Raw genomic sequence first — 25,275 nt, 5'->3', positions numbered from 1 at the left:
TGTCACCCACTCACGCCCTCCCCCCTTCACAACGGCAAGGCCACCGCTCACCGACCTTTCACCATGCCAGGCATTATCTCCATGACCCCATCGAGCCCTCCCAACATGCCCTACAAACTGTTATCACTCTGGCGTTCATTTTACAGATGGGAAAACTGAGGCCCAGAAAGGCAAAGTCAAGTGCCTTCAGGAATCCCAGCCGGTGAAGGTGGGTTCAACCCCCAAACTCAAGCCGTCAGCCACTGTGCTTCCCACCTCCAGCCAGACTGTCCTAGGTTACAAGAGAAATATTTATGGAGGGCCTACTATGTGCTGGGCACTATCCCAAGCACTAGAGACACATCGGTGAACAAAACAGCGTCACTGCCCTCATGGGGCTCAGAGGCTCGAGGGGGAGATAGACAAACAAGTAAATAAATAATGGTGGAATGTAATGAGAGGTGCAGAGCAGGAGAGTAAGGGGGAGAAAGGGAGGGAGCGTGGTCTCTTGGTGAGGTGTTTGGAAACATGAAAGAGGAGGTGGTTGGGTGGAGACCAGGCAGGAAGGGGGGGGTCAGTGTCATTGGTCCTGACCGCCATCTGAGAATGAGCCCACGGCCCTTGCGCACCCATGTCCCCTCTTTCCCAGAGGATCAGGACCCGGAGAGGCCCTTACCTGTGGGCAGCAGGTATCTGAGCGCCAGAAGCACCAGGAGCCAATGCTGGCCTCCGGGGGGGCCCTGCCATGGGCCAGCCATTCAAGGCATCAGGAAAGCGTGGGGGCCACTCCTTGCCCTTGGTGTAGCCCCCGAGCCAAGCCCACAGACATGACCAGAACCCCCTCCCCAGGGCCCAGCGGCCAGGTGGCTGAGATCTGGCAAGTATCAAATGTGCCCGTTCGGCCTAATCCCTCTGAGGCTGGGTGGGGCTGGGAAGGGCCCCTTCTTCTGTTCCCAGGGCCCGATTGGCTCCCTGGGCCCTTGGTTCAACCTGTCTGGTTCCCAGGAAGACAGGGACCCACGGGCAAGGGGGGCAGGGGGAGCCGACAGGCTCAGCTGCGGGTGTCAGCAGGCAATATGTCCGGACCTACCCCCAGACCCAGAGCTACAATCATGACTTTCGGGGGCACAGGTACTTCTGCCTTTTGAGGTCCCCCGTCCAGTAACAAAAATTTTTTAAATTATATCTTTCAACCGCTTTGGTATAAGGGTAAATGAAATTCACAGTGAAGTAGGTTTTTTTTCCCCTTCTGATTTTATTTTATTTTTTCTGTTTTTTTTTATTATGTTACGTTAATCACCATACAATACATCATTAGTTTTTGATGTAGTGTTTCATGATTCATTGTTTGCGTATAACACCCAGTGCTCCATGAAGACCGTGCCCTCTTTAATACCCATCACCAGGCTAACCCATCCTCCCACCCCCTCCCCTCTAGAACCCTCAGTTTGTTTCTCAGAGTCCATCGTCTCTCATGGTTTGTCTCCCCCTCCGATTTCCCCCCCTTCATTCTTCCCCTCCTGATTTTAAAAGATGAAAACATTTTTGTGAGCCCCTAAAGGTATCCTGGGCCCCAGGCCTGAAGAATGAGTCCTCTCTCAGAAGTAAACAAACCCATTAAATCTAGCGCTTCCCAAACCTGTGTCACCCAGGACCCGTTTTAAGAACAGAGAGGTTGAGCGAACTTGCCAAAGTCACACAGTCGATTTGAATGCAGCCTGGTTGGCGTCAGAGAACATGAACTTCATCATGGTCCTGTGCCATCCTTCACTGCCTGAACAGAGCAGGGATGGGGGGGTCGTTATCTCAGGCAGCTCGACCTTGTTAAACCTCAGCCTCCTCACCGATAAAATGGGGATAATAGTGGTAGCCCCCTCCTCGGGCTGCCGTGAAGCTCTAAAGCTTGTGGAGTAACTCCTACCTTTATAATCAGCATCACGGAGAAGTATTTCCTAAACACTGAGATTAACTGTTCAGAAATACATGCTCACAAATGTGATAGGTCCCCTGTTATCAGTGTGGACGGAAAGGCGGTGATTATGTACTCAAAATTATTTACTGAGTGTTGGCCGTGCGCCAGGCCCAGAGCAAAGCCCCCGTTGCCAGAACTCTCACCAGAACGTGCTGTTTGGGGGCGCCTGGGTGGCTCAGTCATTAAGCGTCTACCTTCGGCTAGGTCATGATCCCGGGGTCCTGGGGTCGAGCCCCACATCAGGCTCCCTGCTCCACGGGAAGCCTGCTTCTCCCTCTCCCACTCCCCCTGCTTGTGTTCCCTCTCTCGCTGTGTCTCTCTGTCAAATAAATAAAATCTTAAAAACAACAAAAAAGAACATGTTGTTTGCACATCTCAAATTTTATAGGCACAAGTCACCCGGGGATCTTGATTCAGTGGCTTTCAGAATCTGCATGTCTGACAGGCTCCTGGGTGGTGTCAATCCTGCTGGTCCCAGGACCCTGCTGGATTAGCCAGAGTTATCCCCATTTTTCGGAGGAGGCAAACTGAGGCCCAGGGAGCTTGCCCCGGCTAGCACTGCCAGCAAGGGGCAGGGCTGGAACAGCATGGGGATCTGGCCGCGGAATCTCTTGACGGCCGGGCTCTGCAGAATCCCCACCTGGAGGCCGATCGGGAAGGGCCAGAACACAGGGCAGGAGACTTGCTCTTTGTTCCAAAGTCTCGGGACAGGTGCTGAGGAGTTTTAAACAGAGCAGTAGCAGGGAACGGGTTGGGATTCTAGAAAAAGCCCATCATGGTCTTGTTAAGGAAGGTCTGGAAAAAGAAATCCGGGCAGTGAAGGGGCCAATGAGGCATAAGTCAAGAAAGTGTCACTTGAGTCCTAGCGGTGGGGACAGAGGGAAGGGACAGACGCCAGGTGGGTGGGGCAGGGGGTGCCTTGGAAGGCGATGGATGAGGAGAGCGGAGGGGAGGAAGAGGACTCCAGGATGGCAGGGGCGAGTGGTAACCCTGTGCTTCTCCTGCATCCATCCCCACCCAGCCTTGCATCTGGTCCCAACTTGAAAACCTTCAGGGGTTTCTCGTGACCCCCGAAAACGGTCCATTTCTTTAGTCGGGAAATCAGACCTTGCACGCAAGGGTGGCATGGTTAGATGCTCTGCTGCCCTTGTCTCTAATTCTTCATCATTTTTGAACGCGGAGCCCCTGTTTGCCTTTTGCACTGGGCCCTGCTTATTAGGTGCCTGGTCCCGTCTGCAAGGGGTGGTGTCCGCCGGCCCCGTGCCCACCTCCCTGCATTAATATCCTCTCTGTCTTATAGAGGCTGCTGTAGGCAACAGGCTTGAGCAGTGGAAACCTGCTTAAGATAGCAGGGCCCAGAGTGACCACCGGGCTGAATACAAATAGGCCATCAGGCGACCCACCTCAAAGTATCCACAAGCCCTAGCTGACCAATGAGCTACTTATAACTGAGCACAGGTACCAAAAACAGAAAATTCCACGTGTCCCCCCCACCTCCTCACTTCCCCCCCTTAACTACAGCCCCGCACCACCGCCTCCTGGCAGACAGTCTCTCCTTGGCTGTCCTGCCCGCTGTGCCCTTGCGGTGTATTCAATAAACTATCTCTGTTGTTCTGCCTCTGGTGAATTCTTTCATGGCCCGCACTGCTGGCCTCCACATGATTGGGTCGCCCCACGTGTCTCTCTGTCCCTCCCCACGCACACTTTGTTCCTGCACTTCTGAACCTCTTGCGTTCCCCTAAGCCCCGTCTGCTGATCTTTCTATTCCTTCCGTCTGGCATGCTGTTCCCTCCACCCATTTAGCAAACAGCTGCTCGTCCCATAAGACCCTATGATAACCCCTTGACCGACTGAGGAAACTGCTCATCCTGTCCCTTATGTCAGTACCCCACTGTGACTTCCCTCTCCGACCAGCTGAGCTCACTTTCTGCACTGATGTGTTCTCACAGCGGCTCTGTTGAAAGCCTATGAGCTCCATCCATCCATCCATCCATCCATCCATCCATCCATCCAGGCAACACATAGTTATTGAGTGCCAACTATATGATAGGCATTGTTTTACGTACAAAGGACACAGCAACCAATGAACAAAACAGACAGACACCCCCGCCTCATAGGGAGGTAGATCCCAAGCAAGCAAATAAATACCAGCAAGATCTGGGGCGCCTGGGGGGCTCAGTCAGTTGAGCGTCTGCCTTCCGCTCAGGTCATGACCCCAGGGTCCTGGGATCAAGCCCCGCATCGGGCTCTGTGTTCAGCGGGGGGTCTCCTCTCTCTCCCTCTGCCCCTCCTCCCCACTTGTGTTCCCTCTCATTCTCTCTCAAATAAACAAATAAAATCTTAAAAATATATATATCAGCAAGATCATTTCAGGTATCAATAACTATTAAGGGAGTAAAATGGGGAGGAAACAGTGATAAATCAAAGCAGGAGGGCTGCAGAGGGGACACTTTAGACAGGGTGCTCAGGGATGGCAGCTGAGGATGTGATACGTACAGATGACAAAGATGCAAAATGCACGAAATGCCTGGGGGAAAGCATTGCTGGGAGCAGCGTGTGCAAAGGCCCTGTGGTGGGAATGTGCCTGAGGCCAGTGTGGCTGCAGAACATGGAGTCAGAGGGAGATACACACAGAAATGGTGGTGTGGGAGCAAGATCTGAGGGATGGAGCTCTGTCATACTATTCATCTCAGCACCTAGCAATATAGAATGTGCTTGCTGAGTGAATAAATACATGGATGGGTGGATGGATGGATGGATATAGATGGATGAAAATATTCAGTAAAAATGGAGTTGACATGAGTGGGGCGATCAAGGAGGGCCACCCAGAGGAGGCACTTGAGTCCTTTGGGTTACAAATTGCCCATCAGGTTCCTCTTTTCAAATGCAGCCCCCTGGAGGAGGGGCAACCAGTGTCCCTTAACATGGGTAAGTTTTTTAGCCAAACCAGACCCAGGGCCCAGAAGATCTGAGCAGAAGTTTCGGCTCCCGGGTTCTCCAGCTCCCTCGGGCTCACCAGGAAGTGGTAGCTCCCTCTCTCACCCCGCGGAATGCAGGAGCCCTGCCCAGAAGTGGCCTTAGTAACTGAGAAGCCCCATTGTCCTTAAGCTTCAGCTTCATTGTCTCCTCCCATGTGACCAAGGAAATGCCCTGGAGGATGGGGGAGGGGGCCTGACACTGCTCAGCGTCTCAGGATGTAAATGGGTCTGGGTCCAACGGAGCTAGTACCCCAGCGTCAGGCTAAAAGAGAATGGATTTCCCAGGTCTGGGTCCGTGTTCCCAGATTCTGATATATTTGCCGCACACATAGGCCCCCCAAGGAAGCCCAGTGGTTAAGAGTATAGGTTCTAGGGGCACCTGGGTGGCTCAGTTGGTTAAGTGTCTGCCTTCCGCTCAGGTCATGATCCTGGGGTCCTGGGATCGAGCCCCGCATCGGGCTCCCTGCTCAGCAGGAAGCCTGCTTCCCCCTCTCCCATTCCCCCCTGCTTGTGTTCCCTCTGTCGCTGTCTCTCTCTCTCTGTCAAATAAATAAATAAAATCTTAAAAAAAAAAAAAAGGAGTATAGGTTCTAGAGCTGATGCCAGAGTTCAAGTCTTGACTTGGCTCCTTGCTACCTGTGTGACCTTGGGTGAGTTACTCAACCTCTCTGAGCCTCTGCCTCATCACCTGCCAGTAAGGGTAGGAAAGATACCGCCTCGTGGGGAAGCTAGGTAAAACGGTTAGGACTGCCTGGTACGTAGTAGGCCTGCTCTGTGAGTGTGTTTTAATAAATACAAGCAAGAGTAAACGAGAACCCTGAACCCTGCCCTTCCTGCCCTTATTCCTAGGAATACAGTTTGATTCTCATCACACCAAGGGAAGGCAGGGCTTACTGCAAGCTCATTTTCCACATAAGGAAACGGAGGCTCAGAGCTCAAAGGCGTGTGGCCAGTGAATGCTCCTGCCTCGGAGGGCCAGGCCGGGTGCCCAGAGAACTTGGGGTCTGCTGCTCTAGGGAAAGCACAGTGGGATGCGGTGCCCAGGGCTAGGGACTCGGGCAGGAAGGCCTGGGTTTCTATCCTGCTGTGTGACCTTGGGCAAGGCACTTGACCCCTCTGAGCCTCAATTTCCTATCTGCAAGGTAAAGATCATTCCTGCCACAGAAGTCAAGAGCTCGACGAGGTAAGGTGCCCTACTTAGCCTAGAGCAATGGTTCTCCGTGGTGTGAGTGTGTGCGTGAGCACACACACGCGTGATTTTTGCTAATGTCTGGAAACATCTGGAAATGTCTGGAGACATTTCTGGTTGTCACAACTGAAGGAGCGGGTGTTATTGGTCTCTCATGGGTACAGCAGCCACATCTTGAAAAGTAAAAAGAAACATAAAATTAATTGTATTTATTTTTTTTAATTCTTTCTTTTCTTTAATTTTTTTAAGGATTTTATTTATTTATTTGCCAAAGAGAGAGAGAGAGAGCAGGACCCTGGGATCATCACCTGAGCCGAAGGCAGACGCTTCACTCACTGAGCCACCCAGGCGTCCCCAGGTAAAATTAATTTTAATAGTGTATTTTGTTGAACTCAACATGGTGAAAAACAGTTTCAACATAAAATCGACATAAATTATTAAGATATTTTACATTCTTTTCTCATACTAACTTCTTCAAAATGCAGTGTGTATTTTACACATACATCTCAGTTCATATGCTAAATTTTCAACAGAATTACTCGACTTGCATCTAAGCCTCATGAAATTTACAGGTAAAAAAGTAGATTCTTATACATACATTGTTTCCAAATATACTCAGAGGTTTTCCAATCCCTGAATTGAGTCTCAGTTTTCAAACTTAAGTTAAAATTAACAAAATTATAAATTCCATTCTGAGCCTAGTGGCCACATGCACCTAGACAGTAGAGCTCCAGTCCATCCAGTGGAAGGCTCAGGAAGCAGCCATTACGAAGAGAGGTAGATCATGGTGGGCCAACAGGCATAATTTCCAGCGTGCATTGTTGAATAAATAATAAAAATTTAAACATAAAAATAATAAAAATAGAATTAAAAAGAGGGAGAGGAGGGGCACCTGGGTGGCTCCGTCGATTAAGCTTGGGACTCTTGGTTTCGGCTCAGGTCATGAGCTCACGGTCATGGGATCGAGCCCCGCCTTGGGTTCTGCACTCAGCGCAGTCTGCTCAGATGCTCTCTCCCTCTCCCTCCCGCTCACTCTCTCTTCCTCTCTCTCTCTCAAATAAATAAATAAAATCTTAAAAAAAAAAAAAAGAGGGAGAGGAGAACCACATGTTTGATAAGACCCATTGAAACAGAAACAAAGCAAACATCATCCACTGACCTTTATGTGTAAGTGTGTGTATAGAAAACGTCCAGAAAGATCCACAAGCAAGTATCATGGTCACCTCAGTACACAATAAAGGGAAGGCTTTCACTTCTTCCCAAACACACTTCACTATTGTCTGGATGCTTTGCTGCAAGCATGTGCTACTTTGGTAAATTAATTCACGCACTCAACAAGCATTGATCAGACGCCTACTAGGAGCTAGGTCACTGGTGTTCTGGAGACAGCTCGTCCCCACTTACAAGAGCGATTATCGACTTGTCAGGAGTTTGTGAGTGAGTTTTTAATCATGAGCATCATTAAAAAATAAGTTATATAAACATATGATTAAATATATTAAAAACAGAAGTAATAAAGACTCAAAACTCATCACTTCCTATGTTTTGCCATTATAGGACCCTGATGTCGTCTACTGTACCCCTAAGGGGAGGCTTCTGTGCTGAGGCACGTCTCTTCCCAAGGCCATGGGTGAGGGGTGTCACCATGGTCGAGGAAATCAGCCAGGGACGGAAATATTTAAACCAACCGAACTGGCAAACCCTACGGATCGGGATGCCCTCCCCCGCCTCCCAAGGACGGGGTGTGAAACCTTTACCAGCACACCCGGCCGAGGTCCAGCTATCCATGTCGGTGTTCGGTAGGAAACAAGACAGACAGCGTCCCTGTCTTCATGAAGTTCATGCTTTGGAGAGAGCAAAACCAACAAACAGCTATGTCCTTCAGGCTAATCAATGTATTTAGAAATTTCTAAGTCACCTGCCTTGTCGACCCCATTGGTATTTTGACCAATTTCCCAGACAATGCAATTGTCATTTCTGCCCCCGCCCCCGCCCGCCCCCGCATGCAGCTCCACCTGGGATGCTCTTTTGGCGTACCCACCCTTCACCATCTCACCTGGCTAATGGGTTAAGCTTCCAGAAAGCCTTCACTGTCTCCTCCACCCCCCACATTCAGGCTGGGCTGTGGGCACAGCTCCAACCAGGGCCTCGTTCATCTCTGGCACGTTCTCTGGGACCTCACGGGTATTCCATAAAGGAATGAAGGAGGCCCACGATGGGGAAGGTGGATGCCCACACACATGCACCACACTCTTCATTCGCTCAGGCCCAGGCAGACATCACCAATTAATCTTTGCCAATTTTATTCATTAACGCATGGTGTTTGCTGGAAGCTTCAGGGCTCCCAAGGCTTTTGACGAAGGGGGTCCCAAAACAGCTCCCTCATCACCTCCCACCCTCATCCCCAAAGCCCACAGATCACACCCTCCCTGCTGCCCTTAAGCCTCGGCCACCTGGTGTCCCTAACTTCTTGCTTCTGGGCAGTGAAAGCAGCACCTATTGGATTTGCCACTGGCCTCCGTGGAAATCGGCCTTGAAGCTGATTTTCTGAATTGCCCTCCCCAAACTTGTGCATCCTCCTCTAGTCCCCAAGGACAGAAGCAGCTCCATGTAGCCCTAGAAAACTGAGAGATGGGGTTCATCAGTAATAATAATGAGAGCTGAGTACTTCCCCTTAGCTACATGCTGCCCTAAACCCTCCACATGCCTTATTGTGTCTAATCATCCGATACTCCAGTGAGGCAGAAAAGATTATCACTATTTCCCCATTGCTCGGAGAGAAAACTGAAGCATAGCGGGGTAAGGGCTCTGCCCAAGGTGACCCAGCTAGCAAGTAGCAGTTCTGGGATTTTAGTCCAGGGGCCAAACCCCAGGGTCTTCTCTGAGCCACTGAAATCACCAGTGTCTATGGATGTGCATTTCTCCAGGGAGGGGGGGTTCCGGCCCCAGTCTGATTCTCAGTAGGGTTGGGGGAGCCCCCGCCCAAATAGGGTATAGGCAGCTGCTTTAAGATGTCTTCCTTCTCAGGAGGAATTCCCATTGCCCTTCCTTCCTAAAGCCTAGGGAAGGGGCTGCACATCTTATTGTTCATCATCTCAGCTGAAATCCTGCAAATTGTGTCCTAGGGAACCCCACTCTGTTCTAAAGGAAAAACTCCGGGCGCCTGGGTGCAGTTAAGCACCTGCCCTCGGCTCAGGTCATGATCCCAGGATGCTGGGGTAGAGCCCCGCATTGCATCAATCTCCTTGCTCAGAGGGGTGCTTGCTTCTCCCTCTGCCTGCCCCTCCCCTGCTTGTGCTCTCTCTCTCTCTCTCAAAAATAAACAAATAAAATCTTTAAAGGAAAAGCTCCTTTCCTTTCCCCCACCTTTCTGGTACTCCCTGGAGGGCATTCCTTAGGTTTGCTGAAACCTGACTCTCTCTTGAGAGTTCCAACCTATCCTCAGACTTTGAGGAAGTCTCAGCCCCTTCCCTGACCCCAAAGCAGAGAGAGAAAACCTGTCCACAGTGAAGAGTGATTGTTCTTTAGCTTTGTGGGGGCACTGGGGACAGAAATAAGCAGGACAGACTGTGGGATCCCTCCCTGAAAGACATCAGGCTTTCCCAGGGAAATGTGATCTCACTCAACTCCTTCAGCAACTCAGGTGTTAATGACACCTGAGACCTGCATTCTGCTGGGCTGGGGCCTTGGCATCCACGGGGAAGCTGGCCTTCCCAGCTCAGGATTTGTCGGAGGGTGGGGAGGCTGGGCCGATTCCAACTCCCCTCGGGGATCTCCAAGCCACTGCAGTACCATATTCACTTTCTAAAGCCCAGGTCTGTCTGCTTTCACTGGGGACACCACCCCTGCCTCGTTGGCCCCAACCCCAGGGTAACACCTCACTGACCCAGGTAATACCTCTGCTTACACTCCCATTGCTATGACTCACCTCCCCTGCTTTCATTGTTCTGCACCCCTTGGCTCCCCCCACCTTACTGAGGAGCTCTTCACGCTTCCTGCAAGCTCTTTGTCGTCTCTGGGAATTGCTCCAACAGCCGCACAATGATAAGAAAGCTGCTCATTATTTAATGCTGTTAACATGGTCCAATCTTTATTCGCAGTGATTCCTTGAACGTGCAAGCCTGCTCTCAGCTCAAGGCCTGGGAGCTGGCTGTCCCTGTGCCCGTCCCAATGGTTCCCTCCTTCACCTTTCCAATGACTGATCAAATGCCACCTTCTCAGTGAGGCCTTCCCTAACTACTTAGTTTAAAACTACAATCCTGGTACAGCATGGTGACAGTTAATGACACTGCATTTGTGTATTCCTAAGAGTTGCTAAGAGAGTAGATCTTAAAAGTTCTTTTTTAAAAGATTTTATTTATTTATTTGAAAGAGAGAGAGAGAGAGAGAACATGAGCAAGGGGGAGGGGCAGAGAGAAAGAGAGAAGCAGACTCCCCGCTGAGCAGGAAGTCCAGACGCAGGCCTCGATCCCAGGACCGGGAGATCATGACCAGAGCCGAAGGCAGATGCTTAACTGACTGAGCCACCCAGGTGCCCCAATCTTAAAAGTTCTTATGGCAAGAAAAAAAGTTTTGCAACCAGGTATGGTGACAGATGTGAACTAGACTTCTTGTGGTGATCATTTTGCAATACATACAAATATTGTATCATGTAGGACACCTGAAATTAACATGATGCTCTAAGTCAATTATGCCTCAATACAAAAATAATAAAAACACCCTACAACCCTGTCCATACAAAACCTGTATACGAACGCTCGTAGCAGCATTATTCATAACAGCCAAAAAGTGGAAACAATGTGGAAAAAACCCAAATGCCCATCAACTGATGAAAGGACAAACAAAATGTGGTATTTCTGCACATATAGCCAATATATGAGGGAATATGATTTGGCTATATAAAGGATGAGGTATTGATTTATGCTCCAACATGGATAAACCTTGAAAACTATGCTCAGTGAAAGGAGCCGGTCACATATTCTCCATTCCATTTATGCAAAATGTCCAGAATCAGCAAAGCTATAGAAACAGAAAATAGATTAGCGGTTGTTTAGGGCTGGGGGCTAAGGAGTAGGGGTGAAATGGGGTACGAAGACTGCCATTAAGTATGGGATTTCTTTTTTGGGGTAATGAAAATGTTTTAAAAGTGATTGTGGTGATGGCTGCACAGCTCTGTGAACATACTGAAAACCGCTAAATTGTATATTTTTTAATTGTATAGTTTAAATGGGGGAATGCATGCTCTATGAATTATATCTCAATAAAGCTGTGAAAGAGAAAACTATCACATACCCCTCTACCCTTATCCATATTCTGTTCTTCAAAACAATGTGACCTCACATCTTCCTTGATGTACTTCTTGATTATATTCATGGACTCTGACGCTCGATTGTTCGCTCCTGAAGGGCAGAGATTGGCCGTCCACTGAGTCCATTGTCTCCCCAGGCCTGAGACTTGTCAGGAAAGTCATAGGCATCCAGTGAATATCTGTAAAGGGAATGCTGAGGGTCCTAAACATCCAGCTACTCTCTCAATATTGTCTCTCCACCTTCCCCTTGACCTTCTCCAAATCCTGCCGTGGTGCCGCCCCTCACGTGAAGTGGACACTACATCCCACCTGCCCCAAGGTCGCCTCTGGACTTGAGAGTCCATACACTGATGCTGTTGTTTCATTTCTAATCACGATTGCCGTACCTTCCCCAACCTCTCCCCCACCACCTCTGTCTCTCTCTCCCGACCTCGGAAAGAACAAGGGCCCCGTGGACCCTCCCCATTTGGACCCCAGACAGCCCCAGTCCTGGGTGGGGTGGGGAAAGAGCGCAGGTTCAGGGAGCCCTGGGGTGGGATGGACAGGGGATTTGGAACACGTAAGGCCACTCTCCTAATGTGCCCCGACTTGGGATGCCCTGGGGAAGCGGCAGGTCTGTGGCTCCCCTGTGGTGACGGGGCTGAGGTGGAGGGGGGCTCCCTGTAAAGTTCTGTTCCAGGCGCAGGGGAGAGAACCAGGCACCCCGCCTGGGTGTCTCTGCTGCCCCCGTGTGTCGTAAGCTGGAACTGCATGAGTTCAGAGTGTCCAAACCAGGGCACCCCGGCCGACATCCCGTGAACTGTGGGTCAGTCGCCTGAAAAGGCAGCTGCTGGGAGGATATTGGTGTCCTTCTCAGCTTCTCCCTGTCTCTCTCCTTCTGTCTCTCTGTCTCCCTCCCTCCCCTTCTCTCCTATCTCTGTCTCTGTCTCTCTCTCTCCCTCTCTCCTCTGTCTCTCGTCTCTGTCCCTCTGTCTCTGTCTCTCTCTCTCCCTCTGTCTCTCTCTGTCTCTGTCTCTCTCCCTCTCTCTTTCTCTGTCTCTCTCTGTGTGTCTCTCTTTGTCCCTCTCTCTCTTTCTCCCTCTCTCCTTCTGTCCCTCTCTCTGTGTCTCTATATCTGTCTCTCCCTCTCTCTTTCTCTCTGTCTCTCTCCCCTTCTCTGTCTCTCTCTCTCCCTCCCTCTCTGTCTCTATCCTCTCTCTGTCTCTCTTTCTGTCTCTCTCTGTGTCTTTATCTCTCTCTCTTCTTCTGTCTCTGTCTCTCCCTCCCTCTCTGTCTCTGTCCTCTCTCTCTGTCTCTCTCTGTGTGTCTCTCTCTCCCTCCCTCTCTCTCTGTGTCTCTCTATGTGTGTCTCTATCTCTATCTCTCCCTCCCTCTCTCTCTCTGTTCTTTATATCTCTCCCCCCCCAGTCTCTCTCTGTGTGTCTCTATCTCTCTCTCCCTCTCTCTCTCTGTCTCTGTCTCTGTGTGTGTGTGTGTCTCTCTCTCTTTCTCTCTGTCTCTCTCTCCTCTGTCTCTCTCTGCCTGTCTCTCTCCCCCTCTCTGTCTCTCTCTCTGTCTTTGTCCCTCCCTCTCTTCCACTCCACTATGAAGAGACCCATAAGTCCAGGAACTGCTGTCTTTGATCAGTGAAGAACTGAGATCTGCTCAGAGGGAGGGTGGAACCAGACCCCCTGCTCCAGTCAGGATAGGGCCCGACCACAGTGCCCGCAGACTTGTGACTGCCGCCCTATCAGAGACTCTGAGCCAAGTCACAGAGCGAAGCCTCTCCCAGTTTCCTGACCCACAGAAACCATGAAATAATAACTGTTGGTTGTTTTAAGCCAAGTTCTATGTTGGGCTTATAATGTTTGCAGGATTTTATTCCTGCAAATCTAAATTGTTTACACTAATCTAAATATATTTTTAAAAACATGGACAACTCCTTAACACTTAACTGCTGACTTGTTCCTGACTTTGCATGTCCAGTTCCCTTCTTCTGATATTCCGTTCCCACCTCCTTCCTAGGAATACTCCTTTCTTGGCCTGATTCAGGTCTCAGCTCAGAAGTCATCTTACCAGAGACCAGTTGCTCTCAGAAATGCCCAATTAAAATACCTCCCTCCATCTGTCTCTGTCACATATTCTCCATTATACCTTTGAAGTCCTTCTTACCATTGGTAATTATCTAACATAGTGATTATTTCTTTTTTTTTTAATTTTTTTATTGTTATGTTAATCCCCATACATTACATCATTAGTTTTAGATATAGTGTTCCATGATTCATTGTTTGTGCATAACACCCAGTGCTCCATGCAGAACGTGCCCTCCCCAATACCCATCACCAGGCTAACCCATCCTCCCACCCCCCTCCCCTCTAGAACCCCCAGTTTGTTTTTCAGAGTCCATCGTCTCTCATGGTTCTTCTCCTCCTCCGATTTCCCCCCCTTCATTCTTTCCCTCCTGCTACATTCTTCTTCTTCTTTTTTTCTTTCTTAACATATATTGCATTATTTGTTTCAGAGGTACAGATCTGAGATTCAACAGTCTTGCACAGTTCACAGTGCTTACCAGAGCACATACCCTCCCCAGTGTCCATCACCCAGTCACCCCATCCCTCCCACCCCACCCCCCACTCCAGCAACCCTCAGTTTGTTTCCTGAGATTAAGAATTCCTCATATCAGTGAGGTCATATGATACATGTCTTTCTCTGTTTGACTTATTTCGCTCAGCATAATACCCTCCAGTTCCATCCACGTCGTTGCAAATGGCAAGATCTCATTCCTTTTGATGGCTGCATAATATTCCATTGTATATATATACCACATCTTCTTTATCCATTCATCTGTTGATGGACATCTTGGCTCCTTCCACAGTTTGGCTATTGTGGACATTGCTGCTATAAACATCGGGATGCACGTACCCTTTCGGATCCCTACTTTTGTATCTTTGGGGTAAATACCCAGTAGTGCAATTGCTGGATCATATGGTAGCTCTATTTTCAACTTTTTGAGGAACCTCCATACTGTTTTCCAGAGTGGCTGCACCAGGTTGCATTCCCACCAACAGTGTAGGAGGGTTCCCCTTTCTCCGCATCCCCGCCAACATCTGTCGTTTCCTGACTTGTTAATTTTAGCCATTCTGACTGGTGTGAGGTGGTATCTCATTGAGGTTTTGATTTGGATTTCCTTGATGCCGAGCGATATTGAACACTTTTTCATGTGTCTGTTGGCCGTTTGGATGTCTTCTTTGGAAAAATGTCTGTTCATGTCTTCTGCCCATTTCTTGATTGGATTCTTTGTTCTTTTGGTGTTGAGTTTGATGAGTTCTTTATAGATTTTGGATATTAGCCCTTTATCTGATATGGCATTTGCAAATATCTTCTCCCATTCTGTCAGTTGTCTTTTGGTTTTGTTGACTGTTTCCTTTGCTTTGCAAAAGCTTTTTATCTTGATGAAGTCCCAATAGTTCATTTTTGCCCTTGCTTCCCTTGCCTTTGGCGATGTTTCTAGGAAGAAGTTGCTGCGGCTGAGGTCGAAGAGGTTGCTGCCTGTGTTCTCCTTTAGGATTTTGATGGACTCCTGTCTCACATTGAGGTCTTTCAACCATTTGGAGTCTATTTTTGTGTGTGGTGTAAAGAAATGGTCCAGTTTCATTCTTCTGCATGTGGCTGTCCAATTTTCCCAACACCATTTGTTGAAGAGACTGTCTTTTTTCCATTGGACATTCTTTCCTGCTTTGTCAAAGATTAGTTGACCATAGAGTTGAGGGTCCATTTGTGGGCTCTCTATTCTGTTCCATTGATCTATGTGCCTGTTTTTGTGCCAGTACCATACTGTCTTGATGATGACAGCTTTGTAGTAGAGCTGGAAGTCCGGAATTGTGATGCCGCCAGCTTTGCTTTTCTTTTTCAACATTCCTCTGGCTATTCGAGGTCTTTTCTGGTTCCATACAAATTTTAGGATTATTTGTTCCATTTCTTTGAAAAAAGTGGATGGTATTTTGATGGGGATTGCATTGAATGTGTAGACTGCTCTAGGTAGCATTGACATCTTCACAATATTTGTTCTTCCAATCCATGAGCATGGAACGTTTTTCCATTTCTTTGTGTCTTCCTCAATTTCTTTCATGAGTATTTTATAGTTTTCTGAGTACAGATCCTTTGCCTCTTTGGTTAGATTTATTCCTAGATATCTTATGGTTTTGGGTGCAATTGTAAATGGGATAGACTCCTTAATTTCTCTTTCTTCTCACTTGTTGTTGGTGTATAGGAATGCCACTGACTTCTGTGCATTGATTTTATATCCTGCCACTTGACTGAATTCCTGTATGAGTTCCAGCAGTTTTGGGGTGGAGTCTTTGGGATTTTCCACATAAAGTATCATATCATCTGCAAAGAGTGAGAGTTTGACTTCTTCTTTGCCGATTTGGATGCCTTTTATTTCTTTTTGTTGTCTGATTGCTGTGGCTAGGACTTCCAATACTATGTTGAATAGCAGTGGTGATAGTGGACATCCCTGCCGCGTTCCTGACCTTAGGGGGAAAGCTCTCAGTTTTTCCCCATTGAGAATGATATTTGCTGTAGGCTTTTCATAGATGGGTTTTATGATATTGAGGTATGTACCCTCTATGCCTATACTCTGAAGAGTTTTGATCAAGAAAGGATGCTGCACTTTGTCAAATGCTTTTTCTGCATCTATTGAGAGGATCATATGATTCTTGTTCTTTCTTTTGTTAATGTATTGTATCACGTTGATTGATTTGTGGATGTTGAACCAACCTTGCAGCCCAGGGATAAATCCCACTTGGTCGTGGTGAATAATCCTTTTAATGTACTGTTGGATCCTATTGGCTAGTATTTTGGTGAGAATTTTTGCATCCATGTTCATCAGGGATATTGGTCTGTAATTCTCCTTTTTGATGGGGTCTTTGTCTGGTTTTGGGATCAAAGTAATGCTGGCCTCATAAAATGAGTTTGGAAGTTTTCCTTCCATTTCTATTTTTTGGAACAGTTTCAGAAGAATAGGTATTAATTCTTCTTGAAATGTTTGGTAGAATTCCCCTGGGAAGCCATCTGGCCCTGGGCTCTTGTGCTTTGGGAGATTTTTGATGACTGCTTCAATTTCCTTGGTGGTTATAGGTCTGTTCAGGTTTTCTATTTCTTCCTGGTTCAGTTTTGGTAGTTGATACATCTCTAGGAATGCATCCATTTCTTCCAGGTTATCTAATTTGCTGGCATATAGTTGCTCATAATATGTTCTTATAATTGTTTGTATTTCTTTGGTGTTGGTTGTGATTTCTCCTCTTTCATTCATGATTTTGTTGATTTGGGTCATTTCTCTTTTCTTTTTGATAAGTCTGGCCAGGGGTTTATCAATCTTGTTAATTCTTTCAAAGAACCAGCTCCTAGTTTCGTTGATCTGTTCTACTGTTCTTTTGGTTTCTATTTCATTGATTTCTGCTCTGATCTTTATTATTTCTCTTCTTCTGCTGGGTTTAGGCTTTATTTGCTGTTCTTTCTCCAGCTCCTTTAGGTGTAGGGTTAGGTTGTGTACTTGAGACCTTTCTTGTTTCTTGAGAAAGGCTTGTATTGCTATATACTTTCCTCTTAGGACTGCCTTTGCTGTATCCCAAAGATTTTGAATAGTTGTGTTTTCATTTTCAATTTTTTTTTTTTTTTAAGATTTTTATTTATTTGTGAGAGAGAGAATGAGAGACAGAGAACATGAGAAGGAGGAGGGTCAGAGGGAGAAGCAGACTCCCTGCCGAGCAGGGAGCCCGATGCGGGACTCGATCCCAGGACTCCAGGATCATGACCCGAGCCGAAGGCAGTCGCTTAACCAACTGAGCCACCCAGGCGCCCTGTGTTTTCATTTTCATTGGTTTCCATGAATTTTTTAAATTCTTCTTTAATTTCCTGGTTGACCCATTCGTTCTTCAGTAAGATGCTCTTTAGCCTCCATGTATTTGAGTTCTTTCCGACTTTCCTCTTGTGATTGAGTTCTAGTTTCAAAGCATTGTGGTCTGAAAATATGCAGGGAATGATCCCGATCTTTTGGTACCGGTTGAGACCTGATTTATGACCTAGGATGTGATCTATTCTGGAGAATGTTCCATGGGCACTAGAGAAGAATGTGTATTCCTTTGCTTTGGGATGGAATGTTCTGAATATGTCTGTGAAGTCCATTTGGTCCAGTGTGTCATTTAAAGTCTTTATTTCCTTGTTCATAGTGATTATTTCTTTGTTTATTGTTTTCCCTGCTGAAATGGGAATGGTTGCTTTATTATCTAGTGTTTAATTTTATTTTTGAAAAAATTAATATCAGTAAGATTAACTTTTTTTTCTGGTGTACAGTCCTTGGAATTTTATCACATGTATAGATTTGTGGGATCTGGGGAGACAGAGCATTAAAATTTTTTAGTACCTTCAAAGTCATTGCTCTGATATCAGGATACAGAACAGTTCCACTCCCCAAAAAACTCCTTGGTACTAAACCTTTTAGTCATAGGAAAGGGCTTTTTATTTTTTTTCTCTCTCTTGCTTACTGCTCCATTGCCAGTGCTTAGAATATTAGCTGGCATAAAGGAAACTTGGTAAATATCTGTTGAATTAATTAATTAAACATATACCGATGTCAGCAAGTGTTGGAAGTTGATACTGTAAGGGCTACCAGGACAAATCTCTCCTGGAGATGAGGCCTTAACTTTTTTAAACACAAAACAAGACAGAGATAGTTTGGCTGACAATCTTAAGAGAATTTTATTGGCGCCAGGCATCACATTGCATCCCCTCTCCCAACTATCACTGTAACTACTTGCGTGCATATGGCAGGAGGACCTACTAGGAGAAAGAGGTGTGGTTCAGCTATCAGCTGATTTTTGGTTGTTCTGAAAAAGCCCTGACCAGATGATGGGTTCCCTACAGCAAACTCCACTATTCTTAAGTTCTGGGTTTTATTCACCAGAGTATCCCCAGAAAGCATCCTCTTTCCAGCCTACAACAGGGCCAAGTCCGGAGGTCTGTTTGTTCAACTGAGAAAGTCTCATTTAATTCTCTTGGAAGGAAAGTAACATAAGCAAACTAGAAGTACAAATTATTCAAAGCCATTCTGCTTAAGATGATGTCAGCTCCTTAGCACCATCTGAAAAATTCTGGCCCCATTCACTGCTCATTCAGCCCAGAAATAGAGCCCAAACTCACTGCTCATTCCATTTGGATTGTGAATCTCCATATAAACATTGGAATGACTCCACAAAATATTGCTTTCATAGGGGCTAGAGAATGAGGAAATGAGACCGTGTAATGGAACATAGTGAGGAGACCCTAGGAAAACCTGCAACAAATATCTCTCATTTCTGTTGTGAGCAGTGTTACTACTCATGCAATCCACATGCATATATGGCAGCTGAGACATGCCTCGGCTTCCTTCTGGCTTAAACATTCAAGATTCAACTGATTGGTATTTTCCTCTTTGGCTACAAAGACTTATACCAAGTCAAATGGTCCCTTATTTTCTTAGTGCATGGTCTCAATTTCTTTCTCCCCTGTGCCTTGTACAAATTTTATCTAGTACATGCCATCCTGCTCCCCCAGAAGACAGAATAGGAATGAGGGTAGAAGGGGGACATGACTTACCTATATGCTCCCTGACTTTGGTCCCTGGAAGTGAAAGAACTCTCTGGTTCTCAGGAAAAAGCCAAACTCTTGAGTTGGTCCCAAAGTCCTTCTTGACCTGGCATTCCCCAAGGCATTCACCATAACTGGATTTTTCACTTCACAAATGCATCCTTCTCTCATTTTCTCTTGCTCTCTGACCTTTTCACATACTGGATTTTTTTCTTCTTTTTCTGATACTCTTTCCCTCATATCTGTCTGAAAAACATCATTTTATCCTTTGAGGTTTAGGATCATCTCTCCCAGGAAACCTTCCTTGATTCCCCCTTCCAGATTCTGTAGGGTGTTCCTACTCTATCCTACCCTTGCTCTCATGTGCATATTTCATTCCATTACAATTAGTATCTTCTCCCACATTCCACTATAAACTCTACACAATAGGGACCTTGTGTCTCCTGCCACCACTCCATGGCCAGAGCTTACAGCAAGCCCAAAATATAAACTCCATAAAAATTTGTTGAGAGCTAACCGGATTTTGAACCAGGGTAAATCCAATCTAATAGGGCTAGACTGATCTTTCTGGGAAGACAGCATCTGACATACCCAAAAGGACTCCTACTGGTCTCAGTAATTGAGAAAATAGTAACAGGGCCATCTTGAGATTTCCTTTTAAACTTCTGCAACTCAAAATCCAAAGTGGCTACTCTCTAAAACCATGCAACTCCATTCTTTTGCCCATGACCTTAGATGTTGAGATCTTACTTCCTGGAAGTTTCCAGGTGTCCTTATGGTCAGGAAGATGAAGTAATTTTTCTGTTGACAAGCTTCCTCAGGGCCCCCTTCAGATCTCTGTTCCTCAGGCTATAGATAAAGGGGTTCAGCATGGGGGTGACCACAGTGTACATCACAGCAGAGGCTTTCTCCTTCACAGCTGTGCACACAGAGGAAGGACACAAATAGACCCCAATGGTGTTCCCATAGAAGAGAGCAACCACAGACAGATGGGAGCTGCAGGTGGAAAAGGCTTTCTTCCTGCCCCCTGCAGAGGGGACCTTCATGATGGCCACAATGATGCGAGCATAGGAGGCCAGGATGCAGATGAAAGGCATGGCTATCACCATCCCAGCCACGATGAACACGAAGATCTTGTTCACAGAGGTGTCAGTGCAAGAAAGCCTGAGAAGAGGAGTGAGGTCACAGAAGTAGTGAGGAATCTTATTGTTCCCACAGAAAACCAGGCGCACCATCAAGAGGATATGAGTGAGGGAAATAAAGTAGGAAAACACCCATGGGCCACCAGCCAGCAGGCCACAGAGGTGTGGGCTCATGATGGTGGTGTAGTGTAAGGGGTGACATATAGCAACAAACCTGTCATAAGCCATCACAGCAATTAAAACACTGTCCATAATGCCAAAGAAATGGAAAAAATACATCTGGGTCAGGCAGCAGGGATAAGAGATTGACTTGCTCTTGATTTGGATGTTCACCAACATCTTGGGGACAGTGTTGGTGGCTAGACAGAAATCAACCAACGAGAGATTAGCCAGGAAGAAGTACATGGGGGTGTGGAGGTGTGAATCTGAGCTGATGGCCAGGATGATGAGCAGGTTCCCCACTACTGTGACCACATACATGCAGAGAAACAGAGCAAAGAGGAGGGTCTCCTGCTCCGGATTTTCTGAAAGTCCCAGGAGGATGAATTCAGATGCACTGGTTTGGTTCCTTGGTTCCATGGGTATGATTCCTCTGGAAGTATTGAAAGGGTGACATTACAGGAATGCTATAGAGATGATGCTGGAAAATCAGATGAGATTACAACCAATTTCCCATCCGGACTAAGTATAACACCTGTTTATATACAGGTTACATCTTGAACTATTGATGAAGTGTTTACAGCAACTCATATGTCAAGGTTTGGTAGTAGGACCCTCCCATGAGTATTCTCATTTCAGAAAAATATTGAGAGAGTTTACCATGCATGAAAACTTACTGGAAAAAAACTAAGGGATTTCCTTCAGGATAAAACAAATTGAATTAAAGATAAGCAATATACAGGAAGCAATGAACAGACAAATAACTTGTTTATATGTAGAAAAAATTAACAAGATGCTGAGTTTTAAAATACTATAATAATTCCACATAAACAAGATGGATTAAGATACTAGATAGGGAACAATTATATGTACTACAAGAAGAGGAATTAGAATAAGTGTTGAAATGTTCTTGCATTGAGTTGCAGGAGAATAGAAATGTTGAGTATTTTGGACTTTCTACTACAAGATTTAAGTTTAGGTGTAACCACTAAAATAATGGATATAGAATTTATAACTTGTAAATTATAGTAGGGTTGTAACAGAACTAAAGAGATTTTGGTCGAACCAGTATAAGTCAGGAAAGGAAATATAAAGAAGCAGAAAAAAATCACAAAATATATGGGTAATTACAAAAATGTTTAAATGGCTTTAACTAATCTTTAAAAACAGAGACATTTAGATTGGACGAAGGAACAAAATTCTGTCATCTCATGTGTACAAGAGTTACGCCTAAACTGTAATGATGTAGAAAGTTTGACCATCAGGAAATAATAAAGGTATATCAAGAAATACTGACCAAAATTAAGATGAACTGCTTATTTTAGGATATGTGCTGCTGAAGCAAGCAGGAAAATGGACAGCTCGTTGATATCAGACAAGACATACTTAAGGCAAAGGCATTAAAAGGGATAAGGAAAGTCATTATATCATAATAAAAGGAAAATTCACCAGAAAAAGAAAAAAAAAAACAAAACAGCTACTAATATGCATTTAATAGCACAGGCTTCCAGTATATAAAGAAAAAAACTAACAGAACTGTAAGGAAAAAATGATAAACCACATCATATTAGGAGATCTTATCATATCTTTTTTTAGTAGTTGAGAGACTGGGGGCGGGCAGGCGGAGAGAGTAGAATTTTGGTAAGGGTATAGAAAATCTGAGTCACACAATTAACCAGCTTGATTTGAGCATTACATGAAATTATTAGAGAATCCACATTTTTTTCAAGGACATATATCTGCAAAAATTAGGCCATAAAGCAAATGTTAATACCAAAGAATACATATCAAGCAGAACATATTTTCTGATCATAATGTAGTCAAAATAGAAATCAATAATAAAAGATAATCAGCCTCTTCCCATATGTTTGGAGCTACTAAAAGCACATTTAAAAATAATGTATGCATCAAAGCAGACATCATCATTGAAACCAGGAATATTTATACTTTTTAAAAAACCTATCATCTATCTATCTATCTATCTGAGTAGATATATAGATATAGATATACACAATGTAATATTATGCAGCCTTTTAAAAGGATGAAATCTTGCCATTTGCAACAACATGTGTGGACCTAGAGGGTATAATGTTTTGTTTTGTTTTGTTTTGTTTTGTTTTGTTTTTTAAGATTTTATTTATTTATTTGACAGAGAGAGACACAGCGAGAGGGGGAACACAAGCAGTGGGAGTGGGAGAGGGAGAAGCAGGCTTCCCGCGGAGCAGGGAGCCCGATGCAGGGCTCGATCCCAGGACCCTGGGATCATGACCCGAGCCGAAGGCAGACGCCTAATGACTGAGCCACCCAGGCGCCCCTAGAGGGTATAATGTTAAGAGAAATTAGACAGAGAAAGACAAATGCTGTATGATTTCACTCATGTATGGAATCTAAAGAAACAGATGAACAAACAAAAAGCAGAATCAGAGCTATAAATACAAAGAACAAACTGATGGTTGCCAGAGGGAGGGGGTTGGGAAGATGGGCAAAATGGGTGAAAGGGAGTGGGAGATACAGGTTTCCAGTTACAGAATGAATTAAGTCACAGGAATAAAAGGCACAGCAAAGGGAACATAGTCAATGATGTAATAACGTTGTATGGTGACAGATGGTGGCTGCACCTGCGGTGAGAATAACATAATGTCTAGAGAAGTTGAATCCCTATATTGTCCACCTAAAACTAATGTAACATTGTGTCGACTGTACTAAAAAAAAAAGCACCCCCCAAAACAAAAAACTTACCTAATCAAAGGAGATGCAGGTAAACCAGTATGTAGAAGTAAATTCATAGCCTTAAATGCATAATTTAGAAAAGAAAGCTTGAACCTTTAAAACAGTTGAAGGTCCTAAGAGGAGACTTACACAATTAGACAGATTACATGATCATGCTCGCTCAGTTCATAATCCTGTTTCCCTTTAGTGATCACTTCCTGGGTGATGTCAAGGAGATGGCAGAACAGTTTTCCATCTTCCCTGCAAAGAACACCAAGTTTGACAATTACCCGTTGACCAGAGTATGTGCGTAGGAGCCCGGGGTCCAGCAGAGAAGTTCCAGCACATAACTAGAGCAAAAACAATCTGAGACTTAACACTTTGAAGAGGTAAGAGGAATAGCTTCACTGTAGCTATGGTCACACTTCCCCAAAGCAGCACAACTCAGTGCCAAGGAGACACCCTCAGCCCTTGATTTTCCCCACGGGGTAAAGTGAGAGCGTGTGAGTGAGTATTTGACTCCCCCAGCTGTGCAGGATGCTGCCAAAGAGACCCACTTCTTTCTCATCCCATGCAGAACACTGAGGGGAGCTACCTGAATGAAAGCAGGGAGAGGCTGGGAGCAGAGCAGGCAAGTCTCATCATGCATCAAAGGGATGCAGATCCTGCTAACTATTCCACTAGGAAGCCTGCCCACACACTGCTGGCAATGCTTCTCAATCTGTAGACCCTCCCATCTCTCCTGCAGGGACTTCCAGTGCCCTGTATGCCTCACCCACGAACACCACCAAGCCATGGCTGGCTGGCTCCCTGTGCATGCCCCCAGGGGCGGCAAGTCTGGGCATTTGCAGATGGCTAGTGAGCAAGTGTAGAAAACCAGTCCAACTCTGAGGAATTGAGAGAAAACACACAAACTTGAGCATTTCAGGGCACCACCCTAGGGAAAGCAAACCGGAGGCTGTCAGCCTCTGGCCTGGCTTTGTAGGATCAAGAGAAGGCGTACAGTCTTAAGAATGTCCCCTCCCATAGGGAACAAGAAGTGTGGAGCAAGGGAATTCATTGAAAAGGTCTAAGAATCCATTGAAAAGCCTAAGAATCCCTAGAAGGGTTAACAGAGGGATTTTTTTCCCCCAAAGCCAGTCAGTAAAGCCTGGAGGAGGTAACTGTTTCTTCAAATGTGAAAACGTCAAGGCATGATTTCAGGGAACATTAAAAGTCAACAAAACATGACACAACCAAATGACACAATAATTTTCTAGTAACTGACCCTTAAGAAATACAGATCTATGCGGTGCCTGGGTGGCTCAGTCAGTTGGGCAGCTGCCTTCGGCTCAGATCATGATCTCAGGGTCCTGGGATCAGGCCCCGCACCAGGCTTTCCACTCAGTCAATGCGAGTCTGCTTCTTCCTCCCCCTCTGTGATCTCTCTCGCTTTCTCTCTCTCAAAGAAATAAATAAAATCTTAAAAAAAAAAAAAAGAAATACATATCTATGATCTGCCTGATAAAGTTTTCAAAATAGATGTTTTAAGGAAGTTCAATAAGCTACAAGAAAACACAGAAAGGGGGGCACCTGAGTGGCTCAATAGGTTAAGTGTCCGATTCTTTTTTTTTTTTTAAGATTTTATTTATTTGACAGAGAGAGTGAGAGAGCACAAGCAGGGAGAGCAGCAGAGGGAGAGGGAGAAGCAGGCTCTCCGCCGAGCAGGGAGCCCGATGCAGGACTCAATCCCACGACCCTGGGATCACGACCTGAGCTGAAGGCAGACGCTTAACCATCTGAGCCACCCAGGTGACCCTAAGTGTCCGATTCTTGATCTCAGCTCAGTTCTTGATCTCAGGGTCCTGAGTTCAAGGCCTGCATTGGGCTCCACACTGGGTGTGGGGTCTACTTAAAAACAAACAAACAAAAAAACCACAGAAAGATAATACAATGAAATCAGAAAAAAAAAAAGCACATGATCTTATATATAGAAATCCCTAAAAACTAGACACACACACACACACACAAATGGTTGAAACTAATAAATGACTCAGTGAAGTTGCAGGATATGAAATCAATACACTGATTTCTGATATCAGTTGCATTTCTATACACTAACAATGAACTATCTGAAGAAGAAATAAGTAAAACAATCCCATTTACAATAGCATCCAAAGCAATAAAACACTTAGGAATAAATTTAACCAAAAAGGTAAAAGATCCGTACACCAAAAACTAAAACATTGATGAAA

At 45.7% G+C, this 25,275-nt stretch overlaps 1 protein-coding gene across 1 annotated transcript; it reads right to left on the bottom strand.

Moving 5' to 3' along the window:
* Positions 1-19,810: 19,810 nt before the first annotated feature.
* OR1M1 (olfactory receptor family 1 subfamily M member 1) lies at positions 19,811-20,752 on the bottom strand. The gene has a single exon (XM_036120277.1). It carries the CDS (start codon positions 20,750-20,752, stop codon positions 19,811-19,813), a length of 942 nt encoding a protein of 313 aa, XP_035976170.1.
* Between the last annotated feature and the right edge of the window lie 4,523 nt (positions 20,753-25,275).

Source organism: Halichoerus grypus, chromosome 1 (assembly GCF_964656455.1).
Source record: "Halichoerus grypus chromosome 1, mHalGry1.hap1.1, whole genome shotgun sequence".
Taxonomy (NCBI): Eukaryota; Metazoa; Chordata; class Mammalia; order Carnivora; family Phocidae; genus Halichoerus; species Halichoerus grypus.
This window is presented reverse-complemented; position numbering and strand designations above follow the sequence as displayed.

What these genes read in the sequence shown, in the direction of transcription:
- OR1M1 (XM_036120277.1), bottom strand. Translation starts at nt 20,752, where the DNA reads ATGGAACCAAGGAACCAAACCAGTGCATCTGAATTCATCCTCCTGGGA.